Source organism: Camelus dromedarius, chromosome 21, assembly GCF_036321535.1.
Source record: "Camelus dromedarius isolate mCamDro1 chromosome 21, mCamDro1.pat, whole genome shotgun sequence".
Taxonomy (NCBI): Eukaryota; Metazoa; Chordata; class Mammalia; order Artiodactyla; family Camelidae; genus Camelus; species Camelus dromedarius.
The window spans coordinates 18,494,453-18,520,684 of record NC_087456.1 but is presented as its reverse complement, the minus strand read 5'-3'; the positions used below and the strand labels follow the sequence as shown (position 1 = coordinate 18,520,684).

Sequence of the window (26,232 nt, the reverse complement as noted above, 5' to 3'; positions counted from 1 at the left end):
AGAGAAGAAGTAACAGGCTGTGAGTCAGCTTAGAGGAGTACTTCTTACTCCCATGGTGCCCCACCCTGCTTCTCTGCCCACCCCACCCCCGCGCCCCACTCCAAATTTAAGTTATTTTAAGTGGTTTTGATCAGTTAATCCAAAGAAGAATCTTCTAATACTCTGCTGGGAGGATGTATGCCAGGTTTCCATATTCAGTGAGCAGGACTGCAGGCACCCTGAGGAATTCCCATCACTTTAGAATTCCCTCCTGCAAGCCCTTAATTTTAACAGAATTTTGTGCTCTACAAAGTCAGTTATCAGTTCTCTTTCTGCTTTCTATCTTCTGGGCTTGCTTTCCTTCCCATTGTTTGTCCTCATAGGCTTGCAACTTTAAAAACTTTTCTTTCTGTTATTTTAGCAAGATTATGGAAGAGAATAGAGATAAAGTAATATATTTATCTATATATAGAGAGATATATACATATTAAATATATACCATGTTTTAATTTATTTTATTTGCTTTAAATTGAATTTCATTAAGTCAGGTTCTGGTTAGAAACTTTAGTGGCCCCTAAATTATATCCAGGAAAAAATTCAAACCATTCCAATACATTTTATGGAGCCTGCGTATTTTTTTTTCCTATTCAGTTTCACTTGCTGTATTATATTTCAGGTGTGTTCTTTCTTTTTGCCTTCCAAAATTGTGCTTTTCCCTTCTCTTGGAGCACCCAGTCCCTCTTCTCCATCTCTATCTTCTACTTGTCCTTCAGGTCCTGCTCAAGAATTATTTTTTCTATTTTGCTTTCTTGTTTTACCACAAAATATAGCTTTCATAAGGACAGTCTTTTCTAAACCCAAATTAATCAGTCCAATCATATGGATGATATTTTACGGCATCCAAGGCAACATTTTAAAAATGGATATCTGACATTCTCTACATATGCACATTTTATTTATATTTCTTTAAAAATATTTATTTAATAATTTTTAAACAAAATAGTAAATCATATATACAAAAGTACGTGATACAAAACACACACTTTAAAGAATAATACTAAGATGAATACCTGTGTACTAATCACCCATATCAAGAGTCAAAACATTGCCATGACTTGGAAATCTCTGTATGTCTCTTCTCTCACCCTCCCCCACGTAGTCACTGGCCTGATTTTTTTTGAAAACTGATATCTAATTGATGTATAACATTATATTAGTTTTAGATGTACAATATAATAATTTGATCCTTTTACATATTGCCGATGATCACCACAATAAGTCTAGTTAGCAACCATCACCATACATAGTTACAAATTGTTTTTGTCGTGATGAGAAATTTTAAGATCTTCTCTCTTACCAACTATCCAATATACAATACAGTATTAGTAACTAGAGTCAAGATGCTTTACATTACATCTCCATACTTATTTTATAACTGGAAGTTTTGTACCTTTTGACCACTTTTGCCCACTCCCCCACCCCCTTGCCTCTGGAAATCACTGATCTGTGTATCTATGAGTTCAGTTTGTTGCTATTGTTGTTACTACTTTTTAGAGCTTGCATAAAAGTGAGATCACATGTTCCAGTTCTGTGAAAATGCTATTGGTAATTTGGTAGGGATTGCACTGAATCTGTAGATTGCCTTGGGTAGTATAATCATTTTAACAATATTGATTCTTCCAATCCAAGAACATGGTGTATCTTAACATGTTTTTGTCTTCAGTTTATTTCATCGGTGTTTTATGGTTTTTGGAGTACAGGTCTTTTGCCTCCTTAGCTAGGTTTATTCCTAGGTGTTTTATTCTTTTTGATATGATGGTAAATTAGATTGTGTCCTTAATTTCTCTTTCTGATATTTCATTGTTAAGTGTATAGAAATGCAACAGATTTTTGTATATTAATTTTGTATCCTGCAACTTTACCAAATTCATGGATGAGCTCTAGTAGTTTTCTGGTGGTGCCTTTAGAATTTCCTATGTTATCGTATCATGTCATCTGCAGTGAGTTTTCCTTCTTCCTTTCCAATTTGGATTCCTTTTTTTTCTTTTTCTTCTCTGATTGCTGTGACTAGGACTTCCAAAATTATAAAGTGGCAAGAGTGGGCATCCATGTCTTGTTCCTGATCTTAGAGGAAATGCCTTCAGCCTTTCACTGTTGATTATGATGTTGGCTGTGGGTTTGTCATATGTGGCCTTTATTATGTTGAGGTATGTTCTCTCCATGCCCACTGTCTGGAGAGTTTTTAATCATAAATTGATGGCAAATTTTATCCAAAGCTTTTTCTACATCTATTGAAATGATCTTATGGTTTTTATTCTTTAGAGTTGTTAATGTGATGTATCACATTGATTGATTTGTGGATATTGAAAAATCCTTGTATCCCTAGGATAAATCCCTCTTGATCATGATGTATGATCCTTTTAAAGTATTGTTAGAGTCGGTCTGCTAGTATTTTGTTCAAGATATTTGTGTTTATGTTCATAAGTGATATTGGCATGTAATTTTCTTTTTTGTGTGTGATATATTTGTGTATGGATTTCTCTAAGGTATATACTGGTATTGAATTCCTGAACCATTGGATATATGCATCTTCAGCTTTGGCTGATAATGTAAAAATACCTTTCAAATTGTGCCAATTTATACTTCTACTAACAATGTATGTAAGTGTTTCCAGTTTTGCACATTGCTATGGTGTGAATGTTTGTCTTTGCCCAGAATTCATATATTGAAATCCTAATGCCCAGTGTGATGGTATTAGCAAGTGGAGCCTCAGGGAGGTACTTGAGTCATGAGGGTAGAGCCCTCATAAATGGGATTAATGCCTCTGTAAAAGAGGCCCAAGAGAGCTTCTAGCCTGTTCCACCATGTAAAAATACAATGAGAATTCTGCCACTCAGAAGAGGGCCCTCAACCAAACATACTGGCATCCTGATCTCAGAATTCCAGCCTCCAGAACTGTGAGAAATAAACTTCTGTTGTTTATAAGCCACCCAGTTAAAGCTGTTTTGTTATAGCAGCCTGAATGGACTGAGGCAGATTTTCACCAACAAACTTCTAAAATGTTAACATATCATATCAATCTGGTGTATGTAAAATGGATCTCTTTGGGCTATTAATATTTTTATCTGATTACTAGTAAAGTTGAACATCATGTCCTGTACCTGTTAATGAGTTGTTTATCAAATCTTTGCTTTTATAATCTGAGTTACTTTTGATTGATTATAGAAATTGTTTCCTATCCTGAGGCAATAAAGATATCATCCCATCTATTTTTTAAGTTTTGCAGTTTAGCCTTTCACAGGTTTGTCTTCTGAGATTATTTTATTATTATTATTACTAATCTAAAATTATTTTAATATATATGAGGTAAAGAACAATTTTTTTACTTAAAGCTTTATTCTGTCCTTATTGAGACTATCATGTAGTTTTCTTTTAATCTATTAATGTAGTAAGTTAATTAAAACATTTATAATATTATACTAACCTTGCACTTCCAGTATAAACCAACTTGATTATATGTCATATCTCTTTTCATATATTGTTGTTGGATTTGTTTTGCTAATATTTTATTTAGAATTTTGCATCAAGGTTCATGAATGAGATTAGCCTATAATTTTTCTTTCTCATACAGACCTTGCCTGATTTGGGGTATGCTACCTTGCTAACTTCATTTTGCTACTTATTTATTGTTGGAATTATCTGTGCTAGTCCTCTCTTCCCTTCCTTAAAGCTTGTTAAATACTGATTAAGTTTCTTTGTAGTTAAAATGTTGCTCAACTTCTAGATTTCCTTTTGAGTCACTTTTGAAAAATCGTTATTTTTCTAGAATTTTTTTCTATTTTAGTTTTCAAATGTTTAGGTCTATAACTGTTTATGTATCTGCTATATCTCGAATCTACGTCTCTTTTTAAAAACCTAGATTAGTCTTTCCACATTTTTTTTCACATTACTGGTTCATGCAAACCCTTTTATCTCAACTCAGTACCACCCCTAAGATGCTATCTAAATGTGCTTCTCTCTGTAGTATCACCTGGTGTATTTCTCTCATAGTTCTTGATATACCATATTATATTTTTAGGTATTTACTTATCCATTTCCCATACTAGAATTTGAATTTGAATGATTTAATTTCTTGAATTCCAAATAAAAAATTGAATATAGAAGGTAGGGGCCTTGACTATACCCATAGTTTCTAACAGTAGCTTGATCAGTAGATGTACAAGCATTTGTTAGATCAACTGTGAAAACCAATTGACATTCATGTTGCCAAAAAAACTAAGTTAAATCTATACTCATTCTGTATCTAGTTATCATAAAATTGAATTTATTTTTTATTAGCTTGATATATAACTTATTTTATTTTATTAAAATATAGTTGACATAAAATGTTATGTTAGTTGTAGGTGTACAACATGGTGATTTGACAAATAAGTAAGAAAATGATCATCATGATAAATTCAGTAACCATCTGTCACCACACACAGTGATTACAGTATTAATGACTATATTCCTTATACTGTATAGAACATCCCTGTGACTTACTTATTTTATAACTACAGGTTTGTACCTCTTAATCCACTTCACTTATTTTGCCAAACTCCCCACACCTCACTCCCCCTGGCAACCATCAGTTTGCTCTCTGTAACTATGTCTGTTTCTATTTTGTTTTGTTTATTTTGTTTTTAGATTGCATGTATAAGTGAGATCATACAGTATTTGTCTATGTCTGACTTATTTCACTTAGCATAAGGCTAAGTCCATCCATGTTGTTACAAACAGCAAGAGTTCGTTCTTTTTTATGGCCGAGTAATGTTCCATTGTGTCTGTGTCTGTGTATCACATCTTTTCTGTGAGTTCACCTATTGATGATCATTTAGGTTCCTTCCATATCTTGGTTATTGTAAATAATGCTGCAATGAACGCAGGCGTGCATATATTTTTTCAATTTGGTGTTTTTATTTTCTTTGGGTAAATACCCAGAAGTGGAGTTGCTAGATTTTATGGTAGTTCTATTTTTAATTTTTTTGGAGGAACTTCCACATTGTTTTCCATAGTAGCTACATCAATCTACATTCCTATCAACAGTGCACAAGAGTTCTCTTTTCTCCATATCCTTGCCAACATTTGCTATCTCTTGTCTTTCTGATGATGATTTTAACTGGTGTGAAGTGATATTTCACTGTGGTTTTGATTTGCATTTCCTTTGTGATTAGTGATGTCGAGCACCTGTTCAGATACTTGTTGGCAGTAGTATGTCTTCTTTGGGAAAATGTCCATTTAGTTCCTCTATTTTAAACTGGATTTTGTTGTTGCTGTTGAGTTGCATGAGTTCTTTATATATTTTGGTTATTAATTGCAGATATATGATTTGAAACTAATTTCTCCAATTCCATAGGTTGCCTTTTTATTCGTTGACTTGGCTTTTGATGTCAAGTCCAAACTATCAATGCCAACACTGATGTCAAGGAGCTTACCATCTATGTTTTCTTCTAGGGAGTTATGGGTTCAGGTCACATGTTTAAGTCTTCAATCTCATTTTAAGTTAGTTTTTGTGTATGATACAGAATAGGTGTCCAATTTTATTCTTCTGCATGTGGCTATTCAGTTTCCCAATACCATTTACTGTAGAAACTATCCTTTCTCCATTGTGTATTTTGACTCCTTTGTCATCAATTAATCAACTATATATATTTGTGTTTATCTATGGGCTCTCTATTCAGTACCATTAATTTATGTGTCTTTTTTATGCCAGTACTATACTGTTTTAATTACTACATCTTTGTAATATAGTGTAATATCAGATAATATGATGCTTCCAGCTTTGTTCTTCTCAAGATTGCTTTGGTTACTTTAGGTCTTTTGTGGTTTCATACAAATTTTAGAATTGTTCTATTTCTGTGAAAACTGCCTTGAATTTTGATAGGAATTGCACTGAATTTGTAGATTACTTTTGATAGTATGGACATTTTAACAATATTGATTTATTATATGAACATGCAATATCTTTCTATTTATTTGTGTCTTCTTCAATTTTTTTCATCAATTTCTCATGATTTTCAGTGTACAGGTTTTTACCTCTTTGGTTAAATTTAATTGTATGCATTTTATTCTTTTAATGCAATTGTAAATGGGATTATTTTCTTAATTTCTCTTTCTGATAGTTCATTGTTAGTGTATAGAAATGCAACTGATTTTTGTATACTGATTTTGTATCCTACAATCTTACTGAATATTTTTATAAGTTCTTATAGTTTTTGGAGGAGTCTTTAGGGCATTCTATGTATAAGATCATGTTATTTACAAATAGAGACAGTTTTACTCTTCCTTTCCAAAATGGATACCTTTTACTTTACTTTTTTTTACCTAAGTGCTCTGGCTAGGACTTCCAGTACTGTGTTGAATATAAGTGGTGAGAGAGGGCATCCTTGTCTTGTTCCTGATCTTAGAGGAAAAGTTTCCAACTTTTCACCATTGAGGATGATATTTACTATTATGTGGCCTTTATTATGTTGATGTATGTTCCTTCTGTACTCAGTTTGTTGAGAGTTTTTTTAATCATGAATTGATGATGAATTTTGCCAAATGATTTTACTGTTATCTAGTGAGGTAATCATATGATTTTTATCCTTTATTTTGTTAATATGATATATCACATGATTAATTTGTGTGTGTTGAACTATCCTTGTATCCCTGAAATAAATCCCACTTGATCATGGTATATGATACTTTTATTGTATTGTTAAATTTGGTTTGCTAATATTTTGTTGAGAATTTTTACATCTATATTCATCAGATATTGGCCTGAAATTTTCTTTTCTTTTAGTGACCTTATCTGATTTTGGTATCAGGGTAGAATTGGAAGAATTCCCTCTTCTATTTTTTGAAGAGTTTGAAAAGGATTGGCAGTAAGTCTTCTTTAAATTATTTGGTGGAATTCATGACAAAGTATTCTTAAATGAACACACACACACACACACACACACACACACACACACAAATACTTCTCATACTCGTACTACTATTTCTATAGAAAGAATTCTTAGAAGTGGGAATGTTAAGCCATAGGTTATATATATTTAAAATGAACATTCTGCAGCAATCTCCCTTCAGAATATTTTAAACCGGTTTATATTGTTCAGTTTACCTGTTTTACCAATTTCCACTCCCAATATTTCCCTGTGCCCTCCCCAAACCCAGAGTTCTTTCTCCTTCTCCATTTTCTCCTTCTTCACTTCTTCCTCTCTTTTCCAGACATTCTCTTCCTTCTCTTCCTCCTCCTGCTCACTCTTTGATACTTTTCTTCTTATTGCCCTTTCCCCTTTGCTTCTATCACATTGGTTGGGATTATAAGAAAATGTGGAAAAACAAGTAAAAAATGGGCATGCTTTTATTTTTTATGACGTTAATGAGAATGATTCATGTTTCACCAATTAATTTGTTGTTTTCACTGTAAGTCTCTAAAATGTACATTTGTTTTAAGTGAAAGAAATTTTCTCCTAATTCCAATTTATTAATTATTCGTAAGGTTGAGAATGCATATATTACATTTTATCAAAACCTCTTTTCATACGTATTATGACAATTATGTCATTTTCTCCTTTAATCTATTACTATTCTAATAGAATATTATTCTAACAGAATATTCTAATATTACTATCCTAATAGTAATATTCTCTACACTATTACTATTAATTTCCTAATGTTGAAACATCTTTGCATATGTAACCACATTCTAGAAGTTTAATAAATAATGTTAAAAAAGTGGTATTGATTTTAAAAGAGAAATCTATTTATTGTTGGGCTCTGTCTGCCCAATATTTGGTATTTGAACTATGCTAGCCTTATTTAATGAATTGAAAAGACTTCTATATTCTTAAACATATGGAATAGTTTAAATAATATAGAGATTTTTATTTTATGCCAATAGGCTTCAGAGAATTTATTCACAAAATTATCTGGGCTTGATGCCTTGAAGATTAATTTTAATTTTTATTACCATTTCAATTTTATGTATCTTTAAAAGATAAAACTTTCTAAACAACTAGTGACATCAAAATCATCATATAACATTTAACAATATTTCCTTAATACCTGTACATCTAGACAGCATTTAAATTATCAGACACTCCACCCAACAACAGTAAACTATAGCTTCTTCACAAGTATACACAGAAAGTTCTCCAGACAGACCATATATTAGGCCATGAAATAAACTTCAATGTATTTAAAAGGACTGAAATCATATAAAGTATTTTCTCTGATGACAAAGAAATGAAATTAGATACCATATGACCTGGCAATTTCACTTAGTTATATATCCAAGAAAAATGAAACAATTATGTCCATACAAAAACTTATATATAAATGTTCATAGCAACATTATTCATAGTAGCCCCAAAGTAGAAACAACCAAATGTTCATCAACTAAAGAGTGAATAAGTAGTGGGGAGGGTACAGCTCAGTGGTAGAGTGCATGCCTAGCATGCACAAGGTCTTGGGTTCAATCCCCAGTACTTCCATTAAAATAAATAAATAAAAACATAATTACCTCCCCCCCAAAAAGAATAGAAAGTAAATAAATAAATTTTTTAAAAGATTAAGTAAAATGTTGGTATGTCCATATAATAGAATATTATTTGGCAATAAAAATGAATGAAATATACTTGGCCTTTGAACAACACAGGAGTTAGGGGCAGTGCTGCCCCTTTCCCTTCCTCTGCCGACACTGTGGAAAATGTGTGTATAACCCTAGAGTTGGCCCTTTGTATTCTCAGTGCCACACCCGTAGGTTCAACCAGCTGTGGATTACGTAGCACTGTAGCACGTATTTACTGAAAAAATTTCCATGAGTAAGTGGACCTTTGCAGTTTAAACCCTTGTTGTTCTAGAGTCAGTGGCACTAATGCAAGTTACAACATGGATGAACCTTGAAAACATTATGCTAACAGTTATTTCTGTTAGTCACAAAAGACCATCTCTGTATGATTCTCTTGAAATATTCAGAATAAGCAAATCCCTAGAGACAGAAAATAGATTAGTAGTGCGAAGGGCTGTGGGGTGGGGAGTGGGTCTCTTTTGGGGCTGATAATGGTATTTTAGAATTAGATAGTGGCAACAGTAGCACAACTCTGTGAGTATTCTAAAAACCACTGAATTTCACACTTTAAAACGGTGAATTGTGTGGTATATGAATTACATCTCAGTAAAGCTGTTAAAAATAGGTAAGAAACAAATGGTACCAATAACCTTTCCACCTGCCTGCTAAATGAGACAAGGCCTTTGGTTTGGTTTTATAGCAGCTGTTTCTCCTCCTTCTCAACACCACAATTGTATAAAATCTGCAGGAATTTTAGCTCCACATTAGTATTTTCTCTCTCTGAATGGCACCCTCTACTTTACCCAGGAATTGAACTTCTTTGCCTTTCCTAGAATGCATCTGCTTTCTCAGGTCTCTGTTTGAAGGCCCTCCTGTATGTTGCGCCTGTTGGAAATGCTCTTTGGAAAAGTCCTCTCTGAGCCTTAGTGCACCTTCTATGTATTCCACTTCACCCTGGGCTCACTTCTATCATAATATTTATTTGTTTACTTGTCTTCTCTATTAAACTATGAGGTCACTGACTGCAGGAATTTTATCTTTTAGTTATAAGCACCTTGCCCTGTGCCTAGGTACTCAGTTGATTAAAAAAGGCTGTCGAAACCCCATGATCACCTGCTAACTTTAACAATAACAGATCTACTTCTCAGGTGGAATGTGTGTGTGTGTGCGCGCATGCATGCGTGCACATGTATGTTCTTGTGTGCACTGATGGTGGTAGTGATTGTGACAACAGTCATACCACTGTGGCTCACTTTAAGAACCAGCAGGAAACATTCTGAGATACTGCCAGGATTTACCACTGTCTTGAATGAGGCTCTTGCATTGAGGTTTAGCTATTAACATGAATTGTCAAAATATAATCCAGGAGTGTGACTGGCATTTTCTGAGTTGGTAATTAGTTCCGATTATCACAACTTTTATGTGTTAAAAGAAGCTACTTAGAAATTACATATAAGATATTCCATGAAATTCTGCTAGGGTTTTAAAATTTCTTTTAAGTGTCTGACAGTTATTTTACTTGATTTTAAAGATTAATTGTATATTTGAAATTAAAAAATTAAATACCCATTCTTCATTTGTTCATGTGGAAAATAAAGTTTTCTCCTCTGAGTTGTATGTATGGTAGGCTTCTGTCCCATAGCGGCTAAATGCTTGCTAAGTGCTTCGGAATCCTGTGGAAAAAAAAATCCTCTTTTTACTCTTTTCATAGCCAACTTATTCTGAAATTACATCATAATATGGAGTTTATTATTTTAATTATAACATTGTTTACATTTACAAATTTACTGCATTTTCAAAATTAAGCTTTGGGTTTTTTTCTACCATAGAACATCTTCCCTGTTAGAACTTTATGAATTATAAATAAGTCATAATACAGTTTCTAACACATTGAAAACACTATGCACAATCAGAATCCTGAATAAACTGAGATTATGGAGGCTCTTAAATAAATGCCCTTTGTTTTAATGTCAATGAAATACATAATGGAGTTTCTAAAACTAATCTGTTAGAATTATTTCTATATAAGCCTGGCTTCAAAACAATATACCCTTTCAAGGCATTTTTCAAATGGTATCTGGAGGCTTTCAGAAAAATTCTGTTAACATAAAGATAGATCTGACATGTTCCCTCTTCTTCTCATGAAACTTAAGAAGCTGAATTGATTGGAATTATCCCTAAGAAGGTATTTTTAGAATAGAGGCAATAGTTTCACTATGGGGAATCCCTGGAATTAAAAAATCAGATAATGAGGGCTAGTCTAGAATCCTCCAATAATGCTCCTGTTTAATTTCCTAGAAACATGTCCACCACCCACAAGGAAACCTTGGAGACTGCTGTAATGAGCATCAGTAAGGGTGTAGTCATTGAGACTATGGGATTGTCTAAGAGGAGGATTTAACCTTGTTTTGAGACTAGGAATGGTGGTCAGGAAAGGCCTCCCTGAAGATTACATATTGAATGATTTTGATAGAGAAAAATAAATTTATCTGATAAATAGTTGATAAATAATAGTATTTTAATTTTTTTCTAAACTCTTATTCACTATTCAGAACTTTTAATACAACTATCCATATAACTGCAAAAGAAAAGAATAAATGGAGCATTCTTAATGTAGCACAGAATAAGATAGAAATAAAATACAACAAGCAACATATACAACAAAATGATAGAAAAAAGACAGGCTAAGAAGAAGTTAAAACAATTAGACAATTATGTAAACAAGCTTAAGAACGTAAGTTTCTTCCTTAAGAGGGTAATTCATGGTTATTAAAGGTAACTTTTATAAATATAGAAAAACTACATCAAAGAAATCATCAAAAATAAACACATTTAGGATATTTCCTTAGGATTTACCAAATATACGTTACTGTTATGTATTCATGTTATATAACCTGAGGTCTTATATAAACATCATTTAAAATGATAGCATGATATTCCATTGTGAATTATCATCACTAACTTAACATTCCCCTATTGGACATTTAGGTAGCTTTATTTTTTTCACTTTTGTAAATATTATTGCCATGGACATCATCAGATACAGTCTTTTCTACATTAGGACTATTTCTTTTGGTTAGATTCTTGGAAATATGATTACAGATCAAAAGTTATTAACATTTATAAAATTCTTGAGATAAGATAAGCAAAATGATCTCTAAAAAGTACTATGCCAATTAATTTTGTTACTATTATTAGCAAATTCCACTATGCTAGTACCAAACTTTTTAAAAAAGTATTCTTCTACTCGTAACATCAATATATGGTTATACGTGTTACTAAATTTAATAAATGTCTTTTTGTTTATCTTACTTGATTTTTCAGCAGCATTTGAAACACTAGACTGATCTCCGCCTTGGACAGGCAGTGCTTCTTTCTTACTCCACTTTCACGTTGCCTTTCCTTCCTGCTCTGCTGGGGAGCTCCAGTTCGGTCCTAGGCTCTCTTCATCCTAGTACTCTTCTCCTAGTACATTCTCTTCCTAGGTGGTCTCATCCAGTCACATGGCTTCAAGTATCATCCAGTTTCTATACAACTCCTCAAGCTGTATAGCCTAGAGCCCAAATTTTATATCTAGTTTAGGATCCATGTATCTAATTAGATTTTTAACTTCAAGTTTTGGTTGTCTTCTAAGCACTTCAAACCAATATGTCCAAAACTGGACTGCTGACTTTAGGCTCTGCCTCCAAAACCTGCATTTATATATATTTTTTGAATAAATAAAGAAGAAAATAATCTCACCACCCAGAGGAGAGTAGAACCCTCTCACAATACGATTGTGAAAGGTGTGTTCCATACAGAATTAACACTTACAAGGGCTCTGAAGTGGGAGAGGAGTTATTATATTTGAGGAATTGAAAGAAAGACAACAGCTAGAGTGTAGTAAGTAAAAGTGAGATTAAAGAAAAGATAGGCAGGGGCCACATCATGCTAAGCATTGCAGGCTTTGGAAAATAGTTTGGGTTTTATTCTTAGTACAATGGACAAATGTTAAAGGAATTGTCCTTTCAATAGAACTTTATTTTATTTTGCCACAGTTTCACCCACAAGAAGTGAGTCAGTTTTCCCTAATGACAATAGCTTATATAATCTTAGTGCATTATCAAAGCTAGGAAGTTGATACTGATACAACACTAGTAACTCAGGTACAAACCTTATTCAGATTTCACCATTTTTTTAAATGGGCACTCCTTTTTTGTGTATAGTTCTGTGAAATTTTATCACATATGTACATTCATGTAATCATCACCACACACAGAATAGTCCATCACAAAGAAGCAACTCCCTCATGTTATTCCTTAAGAGTCACAACTGCCCACCAACTCTAACTTCTGGTAACTGCTACCTGTAACTTCTTATCCGTTTTCAATTACTAGAATTTTATTGCCCCTAAAATGTTATATAAATGGAATGAGACAGTATGTGACACTTTAAAATTGGCTTTTAAACTCAGCATCCATCCAAATTGTTGAGGGTATCAATACTTCATTCCTCACACATACGAGCTAACACTATAAAACTCTTAGAAGAAAGCAAGAGAAAAGCTTCATAACATTGGATTTGGCAATGATTTGATGGATATAACTTCAAAGACACAAGCAACAAATGGAAAAATAGACAAGTTTGTCTTCACCAAATTAAAAACTTCTGTATGTTAAAAAAAAACAAACCTAACTATCAACAATAAAAAAGACAATCCACAGGATGGAATAAAACATTTGCAAAGAATATATATGATAAGGGATTAATATCCAGATATACCCACAACTTCTAAAACTGAACAACAACAAAAACAACCCAATTTTTAAAATAGGCAAAGGACTTGAATAGACATTTCTCCAGAGAAGCTTATACAAATAACCAATAAGCACATGAAAAGATGGCCAACATCACTAATTGTTAGGGAAATTCAAATCAAAACCATGATGAGGTACCACATCATATCCACTTAGATGGCTATTATTAAACAAAAAAAATAAAGAGGAGTGACATCAGAAAGATGGTAGAGTAGGAGGTCCTCCTACAGAAACCACAATTTAATAACTATCCTTGGATAAAATAGTCCTGAAGAGCTCCAGAGTACAATTCAGAAGCTTCAACAACCAAGTGGAGCACAAAAACTGAGGATGGTGCATAGAAAAGTGTGAGAAGAATTTTATCTGCATTACTCCAGCCCCTAGGCCAGCACAGCTCAGGGCCACGAGGAATCTCATTCACCACAACTTCCCATGGAGGGAAAAGGAGAGAAAGGGGACCTCAGTAGCCTTCACTACCATCATGGGCCTTCACAGTCTTCACCAGTGAGGACCCAGCATATGCAAGCATAAACCTCACTGGTAAAGGTAACTATATAGGCAAATACAGAACAATGTAACACCGTAATGGTGGTGCATTAATAACTTTAAACCCTAATATGAAAGTTAAAAGACAAAAATTTGTTAACACACACAAAAAGTAAACTCTGACAACAGGAACACAAATGGGGCAGATAGTAAAAGTGTACTTTTCTTTGTGATTGTAGTTAAGTTGCTATCAACTTAAAATAGGACAGTTGTAAGTATAAGATATTTTATGCAAGCCTCAAGGTAATCACAAAGGAAAAAACAGTATCTAGTATTTAGGTTTCTATCAGATATATTATACAAAAGATAAAGAGAAAAAAAGCACTACAAAAATCAAACAACAAAGGAAGATGGCAATAGAGGAAGAGAAGAATAACACAGCCGCACGTCAGACAAAAACAATGAACAATATGGCAATTTTAAGAACTTATCTATTAATAAGTACTTAAATATGAATGGACTAAACCCCCCAATCAAAAGGCATAGACTAGCTGAATCAATTAAAAGAAAAAAAAAATCCAGCAATATGCTGTCTACCAGCAACTCATTTTAGATTTAAAGACACACGTAGGGTATGTGTGATGAATGGATGAAACAGTTATTCCATGCAAATGATAACCAAAAGAAAGCAGGAGTGACTATTCCTATATTACACCAAATGGACTTTAAGTCAAAAACTGTCTCTAGAGGCAAAGAAGGTCACTATATAATGATAGATAAAAGGATCAGTTCGACAGGATAATATAACAAGTACAGATATACATGCACCCAACATCAGAGCACCTAAATATATGAAATAAATATTGACAGGTTGGGAGGGAGAAACTCATAGCAATACAATAATAGTAGGAATCTTAACTACCCACTTTCAATAATGGATAGAACATCCAGACAGAAAAGCAATTTTTAAAATACAGCTGACCATACAGACCTAACAGGTGTATACAGAACTTCCCACCCAACAGCGAAAAGAATGCAGTTCTTCTCAAGGGTGTGTTCTTCAGGACAGATCACATGTTAAGTCATAAAATAAGTTTTAAAAATTTAAGAGAATTAAAATCATTCTCAGTATCTTTTCCAGCCACAGTAGAATGAAACTAGAAATTAATAATAGTAAGATAATGTGAAGAATCACAAATACAAGCAAATTAAATTGCACACTCTTGAACAGTAATTGGATCAAAGAGGAAATCAAAGGGAATTTTAAAAATATCTCAAGACAAATGAAAACAAAAACAACACAAAATTTATGGAATGTATCAAAAGCAGGACTAAAAGGGAAGCAGTAAATGCCTACATTTAAAAAAGATCTGAAATAAACAACTTATTTTACACCTAAAGGAACTAGAAAAAGGAAAGCAAACTAAACCCAAAGTGAGCAGAAGGAAAGAAATAATAATGATCAAAGCTGAAACAAATCAAGTAGAAAATAGAAAAATAACAGAAAAAATAAAACTAAGAGATGGCTTTTTGAAAAAAACAAAATTGACACATCCTTAGCTAAACTAAGGAAAAAGACAAGAAGACTCAACTAAGTAAAATAAAAAATGAGAAGAGCAGACATTACAACTGACACCACACAAATACAAAGGCTCCTAGGAAACAATTGTGAACAATTTACATGGCAAAAAGTTGAATAACCCAAAAGAAATGTATAGATTCCTACAAACATACAATCTACCAAGACTGAATAATGAAAAATGAGAAAATCTGAACAGACCAATAATGAGTAAAAAGACCTAAACAGTAAGTAAAGATCTACCCCCCTCAAAAAAAAAAAAAAAAAAAGAACCCCACAAAATTCAGGACTAGATGGTTTAACAGGTGAATTCTACGAAATGTTTAAAGAAGAATTAATACCAAAACTTCTCAAATTCTTTCCAAAAATTGAGGGGAGGGAACACTTCCGAACTCATAAGGTCAGCATTACCTTGATACCAAAACCATATAGGAACACTACAGGAAAAGAAAGCTAGAAGACAGTACCTCGGATGAATATAGATGCAAAAATTCTCAACAACATTCTAGCAAACCAAATTCAGTAGCACACTAAGCGGATCATACTTGGTGATTAAGTGGGATTTATCCCTGGGATGCAAGGATGGTTCAACATATACAAGTCAATCAGTATGATACATCACAGTGATTGAATAGACAAAAGTCATTTGATCACCTCAATACATGCAGAGAAAGCATTTGATGAAAGACAACATCCTTTTTTAATACAAACTCTCAGTGGATTGAGTATAGAAGGAACCTACCTCAACATAATAAAAACCATATATGACAAGCCCACAGCTAACATCATACTCAGTGGGGAAAGCTGAAAACTTTTGCTCTAAGATCAGGAACATAACAAGTGTGCTCACTCTGACCACTCCTATTCAACATAGTATAGTATTCCACAGTAACCAGGTAAGAAAAAGAAAAAAGAAATAAAAGGCATCTTCATTGAAAAGGAAGTAAAAATGTCTTTGTTTGCAGATAATATGATCTTAAGTTTTAGAAAATCCTAAAGAAGCCACCAAAACCATTAGAACTAGTCAACAAATTCAGTAAAGCTGAAGGATACAAAATCAACATGCAGAAATCAGTTGTGTTTCTATATACTAACAAATGAGCTATGTGAAAAATAAGTAAATCTCACAACAGCATCAAAAATGTGAAACACTTAGGGATAACTTTAACCAAGGAGGTGAAAAATCTACACCAAAAACTATGACTTTGATGAAATGAATTTAAGAAGACACAAATAAATGGAAAGATATCCTATTTTCATGGATCAGAAGAATTAATATTATTAAATGTCTATACTACTCAGAGCCATGTATAGATTCAGTGTAATCCCTATCAAAATCTCAATGGCATTTTTCACAGGAGTAGAAAAAATAATCCTAAAATTTGTATGGAATCACACAAGACCCCAAATAGCTAAAGCAATCCTGAGAAAGAAGAACAAAGCCAGAGGCAATCACACATCCTGATTTCAAACTATAATGCAAAGCAGTAGTCATCAAAATAGTATGGTTCTGGCATTAAAATAGACATACAAAGAAAAGAACAGAACCAAGAGCCAAGAAATAAACCCTCACATATATAGTCAACTAATACTTGATGAGACAGCCAAGGATACTCTCTTCGATAAATGCTGCTGGGAGAACTTGATAATATGCAGAAGAATGAAATTGGAACCCTACATTATACCACTCACAAAAATTAACTTTAAATGGACTAGTGACTTAAACATAATACCTGGAAGTGTAAAACTCCTAGGAGAAAACGGGAATAGCTCTTTGACATTGGGTATGAATTTTTGGACATGACACCAGAAGCACAGGCAATAAAGGCAAAAATAAGTACATGGAACTAAATCCAACTAAAAAGCTTCTGCGTACCAAAAGAAATAATCAATAGAGTGAAAAGGCAACCTATGGGAAGGGAGAAAATATTTGCGAGTCATATATCTGATAAACGGTAAATATGCAGTATGTAAGGAACTCATACAACTCAACAGCAAAAAGAGAAAAACCCGATTTAAAAAATGGGAAGAGGAATTGAATAGACATTTTCCTCAAGAAGACACAAATGGCCAACAGGTACATGAAAAGGTGCTCAACATCACTAATCATCAGGGAATGTAAATAAAAACCACGAGATAGCACCTCACACCTATCAGAATGACTATCATCAAAAAGACGAGAACAAATGCTGACAAGGTGTGGAGCAAAGGGAACCCTTGTGTACTGTTGGTGGGAATGTAAGCTGGTCCAATCATTGTGGAAAACAGTATGGAAGGACCTCAAAAATGAAAAATGGAACCAACAGGGGGTGGGAATGGGTCAGTGGTAGAGCACATGAATTTGATCACTAAACTAAAATTGCTCATTTTATATTTCTCTTCTGTACATTTTAATTGTAACACAAGACAGAACTTGAATCTTAGAAAGAGGTAAATTTGTAACAGATTTTCAAAAAAGGACTTATTTATTCCCTGTGTTGAACTTTTAAGAAACTCATTAGTGTCCAAGTGATAAAGGACTCCCTAAAGGACCAGACAGATTTTTGAAGGATGACTTCAAGACAGATGTTCAGGAAACACCTTTGAACCATTTTAACAGTCAGCCTCTTCGTGAATAATGAGGTTCATAGAAATATAGAGAATGCTCAAGAAGAATTCCAAAGAAAGATTTATAATTTAGAGATGGGGCACGAGTTCAAAATCACTATAATGACTGAACTAATTTTAATGGGTAATTAAAGTGTAGTTAATTCTAGGCTGCTTAAAATACATTACCCACAGCTCTTTAAAAACTGTAGCATATTATTTTATCTCTGATAATAATAATGTTTCCACCTACCAGGGAAGGTTCATCTGCAGTCCACAGCAACTCACTGGGGTCTGCACTTTCTGGATCGTATACCCATACAATGACCTACAAAATAAAGTGTGTTTATATTTCTTTACATATTGGACAAATTTCATTTTTAGTTGTGACAAAACATAACCATAAAAGGTATTTACTTGTTTTTATATTCCACGTAAGTGTTGAGATTTTTTAATCAAAAATTGGACTCTAGAATCCAATAAGAAACTTTAAAAAAAGATCTTTTTTAAAGCCGTTCAACAAAATTTGAGAGTAGTTCTTGATACCTTGATACAGGTTCTGTGTCTTGTTAAATTTATTCTTAAGTATTTTAAATATGCTTTGCTATCATAAATTTATAATACTGTATATTTCTTTTCCTTGTCTTATTACTTACACAATTATGTTCAAGTCAATATTAAATAATAATGCTGATTATGTGCATCCTTGTCCACTTCCTGATATTGAAATAGAAGTACTTCATAATTTATAACAATTATTGTTAGTCATTTAGGGAGCACATTTTAAAATCAGAATTAAGTAGTTTCCTTCTGAACTTGTTTTGCTTTGTGCTTTTATTAGGAATGGCTGTTGAATTCTTTTTTAAAACATTAAGCCTCTGTCAAAAATGTATTTCTTATTTTGGGGTACAGGATTGAAGGACAAGATGATAAAAGTAAAAAAAAAAATTACAAGAAAAAATTTGACAAAAGGTTTTCGATTAAAGTAATATTCAAACTTAAAACATAACAAAAGAAACAAAATTGCAAACATAAATGTTTAGAGATTTTCCAAACATAAAAAAATGAAATACTGTTTAGACAGTAGGGCTCATGCTGATGGCTAGCAGGAAGTAACAGAGTGTAATCTACTTGGAAAAAATTGTTAATGTACAAATAACAAGCCCAAATTATGGACTGCAGCCATTTAATCATCACTGCTATTTTTCTTACTTCCAAAATAAAGCCTTGATTAAACCATTCACACCCGTATATTACTTATACCTTTACTTCAGAGACTCAGGAACTATATACAACAAATTAATTTATTTTCACAAGAGGGATAATATATTGTACCTCTCTGCCAATATTACTTGAAAACCAACCATGTCAAAACAATTTGACAGCAGATATAAGCAATTCAATAAGTACACGATGATCTTTCATTACAGTCCTTTAAAGACGCATGTTAATTTATGCTGTTAACCTTAGTTAGGTTCACAGTGCGCTGAAGCCAAATATAAACAGTTGGGATAACTTTCAAAATAATGTTGGATCAGTCACTTGATTTATAATCCCACTCTAAGCAGTAAGTTCATTTCATAGGCGCTATTATGCGTTGATTGTTGGGTGGCAGGAGTTAATGAAAATTTTTCCTGTTAGGAACATCCGTTGCCGACAATGAATGTCCCAAAACTGCCAAGGAAGTCATTCTTATGGCATGATACATGAGGACGTAGAACTTTTCCAAAAGCTTAAAAAAACAAAAATAAAAAATGGAATTATATTTGACATTTCCTGACACCTTCGTTAAAACTGTACGACTTAATAAAGGCAGGTCAGTTGCCTGGACTGAATCAGCGATTAACATGCGCCCAGAATGCACATGAGTAAAAATGCAGTAAAAGGAAGTAGTCTTTATTGCCGATAGGTCACTTCCAGTCAAAGGTTAAAGTTCAAAGACTGAATGACCAAAGTCCTCGTTTTCTCAGTGGGACTCTCTTCTGCTATGAGGATGGTAACAGTGGCATCAACGAGTATCATCATGGTACCACTATTTTGTTCTTTGGATTCTTGTTACATGTTTGAACATACAAATAATTATCTGGTGGTCATCTCTTTTTGCAGCTGGAAAGCATGCTAATAATGCTAAGACAAACTGGACTGAGAGCACTGGGGACCAGTCTTCTGTTAGAATGGATAAACAGATATGACCACTGTTATAAACATGAGGATGAATGGGGATATTTTCACCAGTAAACATGACCTGAGGAGAGTCAAAAGGATATCGACTACTTAAATTTAAATAGCAGTTGAATTTTTCCCCCTTTGTATAAGGTACCTGGTGCACCTTCCATGTCTACAGTCCACTGTGTAATTGAATTTTGAACTCTTTTAATTTAGTCATTCCGGGACTTGGGTCATTTTGCAAAGCCAACAGTTCTCTCTGTAGTTGTTCCTGTGTTGACGCCATCTGAATTTTTAAATGTACTGATATGATCATTATTTTCCTTTTTACTGTGTTGCCATTATGGATATTGTTGTCAGTTTTCCTGATATTGAACCAATGTTGCATTTCTGGAAGATACTGGCCCTTTTCAATTTGTTCTTTTAATACATTATGGGATTCTATTTGCTAATATATGTAGAATTATTGGTCTTATATAGACGAGTATATTTATGTACAATTTCTTCCTTTCCTCCCTCCCTTCCTTGCTTTCTTTCTCTGCCTACTTTTGGCATTAAAGTAGTGTTAGATTCAAGAAATGACTTAGAGGCACTTTCTATCTTCTTTACATTGTGCGAGGCTATATTATTAGGTGTATCTGATATCAGAATGTATTTATCATCTTTGTAGATTCTCCTTTATCATGAAGTAATTTCTCTCTTCATGCTATTGCTGTCTTTTGGGCTTCACATATATTTTATCTGATGTTCATATCATCACCCCAGTTTTCTTTTGATAGTATTAATTTGTTTGCATCCTTTCCTTTCCAAATTTTTTACAACTGATTTTTATCCTGTCACATTTGATTACTGAATTAGTTTAAATTATTTCTTAAATCATATTTTTGAGTCCCTGTATTCTGTTTTAAATTTTCTTTTTCTTTTTTATTGTCTCATTTTGAATTGTTAGCATTTTAAAAATTCATCTTCCAGAGCTGTACTGTTTAGAAATTACACTTATTTTTATTACTTTAATAGACACCTTTAAAATTTTACTTGAATATTTGATGTAGGCTGAAGTTAACCAGTATCCCCATCCTGAATATTTATAAAGAACTTAGGTAATTTCAAACCCAAATTCTCCTCTATTTTCTATTCTTTTAGCTAGTATTTTAATGTCATTTTGTTAAAAAACATTAGTCGTTATTAAAATATTTGATTGTCAATGCTTATTTAGACTCATTAGGAGATTAAATAATTCGTTTTCTCATTACTTACTACATATGGTACTTCAATTTTTCAATCTGAGAACTCATATTGTGAAGAACTGTGAAGAATTCTCCATAATCATCTCTTTCAGCATTATCTCCAATTCCTTTTCTTCCACTTGGAACTCCTATTACATTTATGATAAAGTGTCTTGGTCTACCCTCTATGTCTCTTAACTTCTCTTTGGATATTTTTCATCTTTTCATCTTTAGGTTCTGCATTCTGCCTGATTCCCATTTCAAATCACTAATTCTGCAATTTTCTCAGTTGTATCCAGTGTTCTATTTAACCTCTTATTAGCTGCCTACTTTTTTTTAATCTCAAGACATTTATAGAGGATGCTTTTCAATTTCTGAATGTTGTATAATTATGAATAATCCTTGTTTTTGTTTCTATTCTTTCCTTTGTCTTTTTGACCATTTAAAATATGAATTTAGTAATCTTTCAGATAGTTCTCATCTTTAGTTTTGAAAAGTATGAACTTTCAATTTTTATGTGTGTTTCTGTTCCAGGCAGGTTGTCTTTTTTGTGGTTTATACCTTTTAGTTTCAGATTCTTTTCAGAGGGTTTGTTTTCTGTGAGAGTCCTGGACACTCTTGGTTATGAAATAGATTTGGCAATTACCTCTGCCTGGTCTCTGTGTGTTTCACTGCTTCCATTTTTTGTATTTACTACTTGGCTTTAGGTCCTCCAACCTCTTGGTCTGTTAAACTTGGACATCTACCTGAAACTCTGTGTAGGTAAGTCTTTGTCTATTTTATCATTTATCTGCAATTACTCTAAGCCAGCAAGTTCTCATTTGACAGACCTTTCATAAATCCTAGCTTCATGTAGGGAGGTTAGTTTCAGCTCCTCCCTCTCCCACAGGTCAAAGGCTGCATTTTCTATCCCCATACACATATTAAAACATTGCCCTTTGTCTACTAGAGCTTATATTCTGTCTCATACCCTTAGTTCAGAATGCAGTCTTATCTAACTCTGCATTTTAGTTCTCTAGTTACTTCCAGCAACTGGGAAATTCCTTTACTTGCTTTTAACTTCTATATGCACACATGCACCTATATTAATGTAAAAGTCTGCACTAGCATTATACACACACATTATTTTCTAAAGGCATTTCTATGTTTTGAGTGAGATGGAGGCTATTCTGCATTATTTTGATCTGTAATAGGTACTCTACTTTTAGGAGGTTCTATTTTTATATTAAAATTCCTTATCCACTCATAATACTCTTTCTTGCTTTTTTGCACTCTTATAGCCTTAATAAATAATCCTATAATGTCAGTTGGGTTTGGAATACGAGTGCGTATGGATACATGGGCTCATTCGACCATCTTGATCCAATATAGGAAGTTTATTTATTATTATTATTTTTCACTGTCTCTTCTTCCTACCAAATCACTGCCTTGAGAAAATTAAAATATTTATAGAGCTTTAATTTCCAAATATTACCATCTTATTTCAATTTTCAAATTTTTTGAATGTAGCTCTCTATCATACTTCTAATCATCCTCTAATCCAGATGTCAAAATGCCTTTGGATCTCAAAATGCCTTCATAGGCTTAAAAACTATTGAGAATCCCACAGAGCTTTTGTTTTATGTGAGTTAGTTCTGTCAATATTTAGCATATAACAAAGTGAAAATTTAGAACATTTACAGATATTTATTAATTTATTTTAAAATGTATGATAAACCTATTACATATTAACACTAAACTTATTATGCATTAACATATTATTTTTATGAAAAAATATTTTCCAAGACAAAAAATAGTAAGGAGAATAGTTGTTTCACATTTTACATTATCAAATCTCTTTATCTGGCGTAACAGAAGACAGCTGGATTATTATTAGTGCTCTTGCATTCAAACTATTGGTATATGTTACTTTGGTAGAAATGGAAGGGGGGGAAATCTATCCTCAAACAGATATTTAAATGGAAAAGGGTAGACCTCATGGTCTGAACTCCTGACAAAGTCTGTGAAGCCCTAGGGGATCTCAATGCATACCTCGAGTACCGCTTGAAGCAAATTTTGTTGAAATTTTTTAGAAAATTCCTCTTCTGGTAAATATGGAAGATAAGAAGGAAATAATACAGTAGCAATACATAAAGGATATAAAATTTAAAAAAAAGTTTTACCTGGGTTAAATTGTCAGGTAAATTTCTGTTGGGAAAAAGAGAAATCATTTTAGTAAACAGCATGCTAAATATTAGTTTGAATATTCAACTTCCAACATATATGTTTATAAATCTTTGAATATTCTCTTTATATTCCATTACAGATACATAAATGATTAAATGCTAAATGTTAAAAAAGCTACATATGTTTATAGTTAAATATAATTACTGATTCTCATGTGTCATCACAAAAGGCTGAGGGGCATGAATCTGTATGCCTCCTTAACAATACCGTAAGCTCACACAGCCAAAGTTGTATGATTAATTCTCGTTAAAAATTTGACATGATCAATGCACATTTAAAAAATCTATAGTGTTTACATGTTCTAATATATGTCAGGAGTACTGCAAATACTTCATTTATCAGCCTTTCAATGTAAATTTTCTGAAAGGAGTAACAGTCATTTGTACATTTTTTTTAAGAAAGTAATTTTTTCACTTTAAAGATATCTGTATTTTAAAAATTACAAAATCTCTAAAAGTAATGCCTCAGGACTATGTTTTTCTCATTTGTGCATAGTGATTAGTACATTATTAGATATAAAACAAAATAAAGATATTTTGGGAACCAGTAAATATGCATGCAGTGAGTTTCTGAGACCATATAATGAAAATGTATTTCATTTGTTCTATCTGATACGTGAGAAAGTTACTGAGAAAGCTACTGAAAACAAGTACTATAAATCTTGATAGGCAAATGTGCCCTAAGTTCATAAAGTACTAAGTTTATCAAAAAGATCCCTAGCTCTGGGACTGGTATATTTCTGTGTTGTGCTACTTGTCGGAAGTGCAGGAAAGAAGAAAAGCACATGATCATTTCCATATCTGCAGAAAAAGCATTTGACAAAATTCAACCTCCACTCATAACAAAAAGTCACCAAAGTGGGTATAGATAGAACATATCTCAACATAATAAATGCCATTTATGACAAACACACAGCCAAAATAATACTCAACAGGGAAAAGCTGAAAGCATTCCTGCAAAATCAAGACAAAAACTCCAACTCTCACCACTCCATTTAACATAGTATTGGAAGTCATAATCACAGGAATCAGACAAGAAAAGGAAATAAAAGGGATCTAAATTACAAGAGAAGAAGTAAAATTGTGACTATTTGGAGATGACATGTTGCTCTATATAGAAAACCCTAAAAACTCCACACAAACACAATTAAAATAAATGAATCCAGCAAAGTAGCAGGATAAAAGATTAATATACAGAAATATATTGCACTTATTTAAACTAACAATGATATCATAAAGAGAAGTTAAAAAAAAACAACCTTTAAAAAATCTCATCAAAAAAAGTAACCATAAACTTAACCAAGGAGGTGAAAGTTGTATACATTGAAACTATAAAACATTGATAAAGGAAACTGAAGGTGATTGAAAAAAATGGAAAGGTATAGCATGCTCTTGGATGAGGAGAATTAATATTGTTAGAGTGGCCATACTATCCAAAGCAATCTACAAATTTAGTGCAACCCTTATGAAAATACCCATGACATTTTTCAAAGAACTAGAACAAATAATCCTAAAATTTATATGGAACCACAAAAGACTCAGAATTGCCAAAGTAATCCTGAGGAAAAAGAACAAAGCTGGAGGCATAGCCTTCTAGACTTCAGACTATATTACAAAGCTACAGTAATCAAAACAGCATAGTACTGGCACAGAAACAGACGTATAGATCAGTGGAACAGAACAGAGAACCTAGAAGTAAACCCACACACCTATGTCAATTAATCTGTAACAAAGGAAGCAAGAATATACAATGGAGAAAAGACAATTTCTCCAACAAGTGATGTTGGGAAAGCTGGACGGCTACATGTAAGTCAATGTAATGTAAGTCAATGTATAAAAATAAACTTAAAATGGTTTAAAGACCTAAATATAAGGTGTGACACCATAAAACTCCATGAAAAGAACACAGGCAAAACATTCTGACATAAATCATAAGAATATTTTCTTAAATCAGTCTCCCAAGGCAAAATAAATAAAATAAAAATAAATAAGTGGGACTTAATTAAACTTAAAAACTTTTGCACAGCAAAGGAAACCATCAACAAAACAAAAAGACAACCTATGGAATGGAACAAATTTTTGCAAATGATATGATCGACAAGGGAATAATATCTAAAATATTCAAAAGCTCATACAACTCAATATTGAAAAAACAAACAACCCAATTAAGAAATGGGCAGAAGACTCAAATAGACATGTCTCCAAAGAAGACATACAGATGGCCAACAGGCACATGAAATGAGGCTACTAACAATTAAAGAAATGCAATTCAAGGTTACATGAAATATCACCTCACATCTGTTGGAATAGATACCAAAAACTCTACACTTAATAAATGCTGGAGAGGATGTGGAGGAAAGGGAACCCTTGTACACTGTTGGTGGGAATGTAAATTGGTGCAGCCACTATGGAAAAAAGTATGGAGGTTCCTTAAAAAACTAAAAATGGAGCTACCATATGATCCTGCAGACCCAATCCTGAGTATATACCTGAAAAGATGAAAACTCTAATTTGATACATGCACCTCAATGGTCATAGCAGCAGTATTTGCAATAGCCAATACATGGAAACAACCCTAGTGCCCATCAAGAGA

General features: G+C 32.9%; 1 protein-coding gene and 1 pseudogene across 1 annotated transcript in view; both read right to left on the bottom strand.

The window, feature by feature from the left end:
- Window positions 1–26,232, bottom strand: part of CATSPERE (catsper channel auxiliary subunit epsilon) — a 98,636-nt gene that overhangs the window by 51,422 nt on the left and 20,982 nt on the right. The window contains exons 5-7 of the mRNA XM_031438504.2: window positions 23,577–23,601; window positions 18,276–18,350; window positions 10,142–10,248 (exon numbers count right to left, since the gene is read on the bottom strand). Coding sequence (XP_031294364.1) covers window positions 10,142–10,248; window positions 18,276–18,350; window positions 23,577–23,601 — 207 coding nt within the window. The remainder of the gene's footprint in view (window positions 1–10,141; window positions 10,249–18,275; window positions 18,351–23,576; window positions 23,602–26,232) is intronic.
- On the bottom strand, window positions 20,031–20,576 carry LOC116148719 (ubiquitin-conjugating enzyme E2 W-like; annotated as a pseudogene).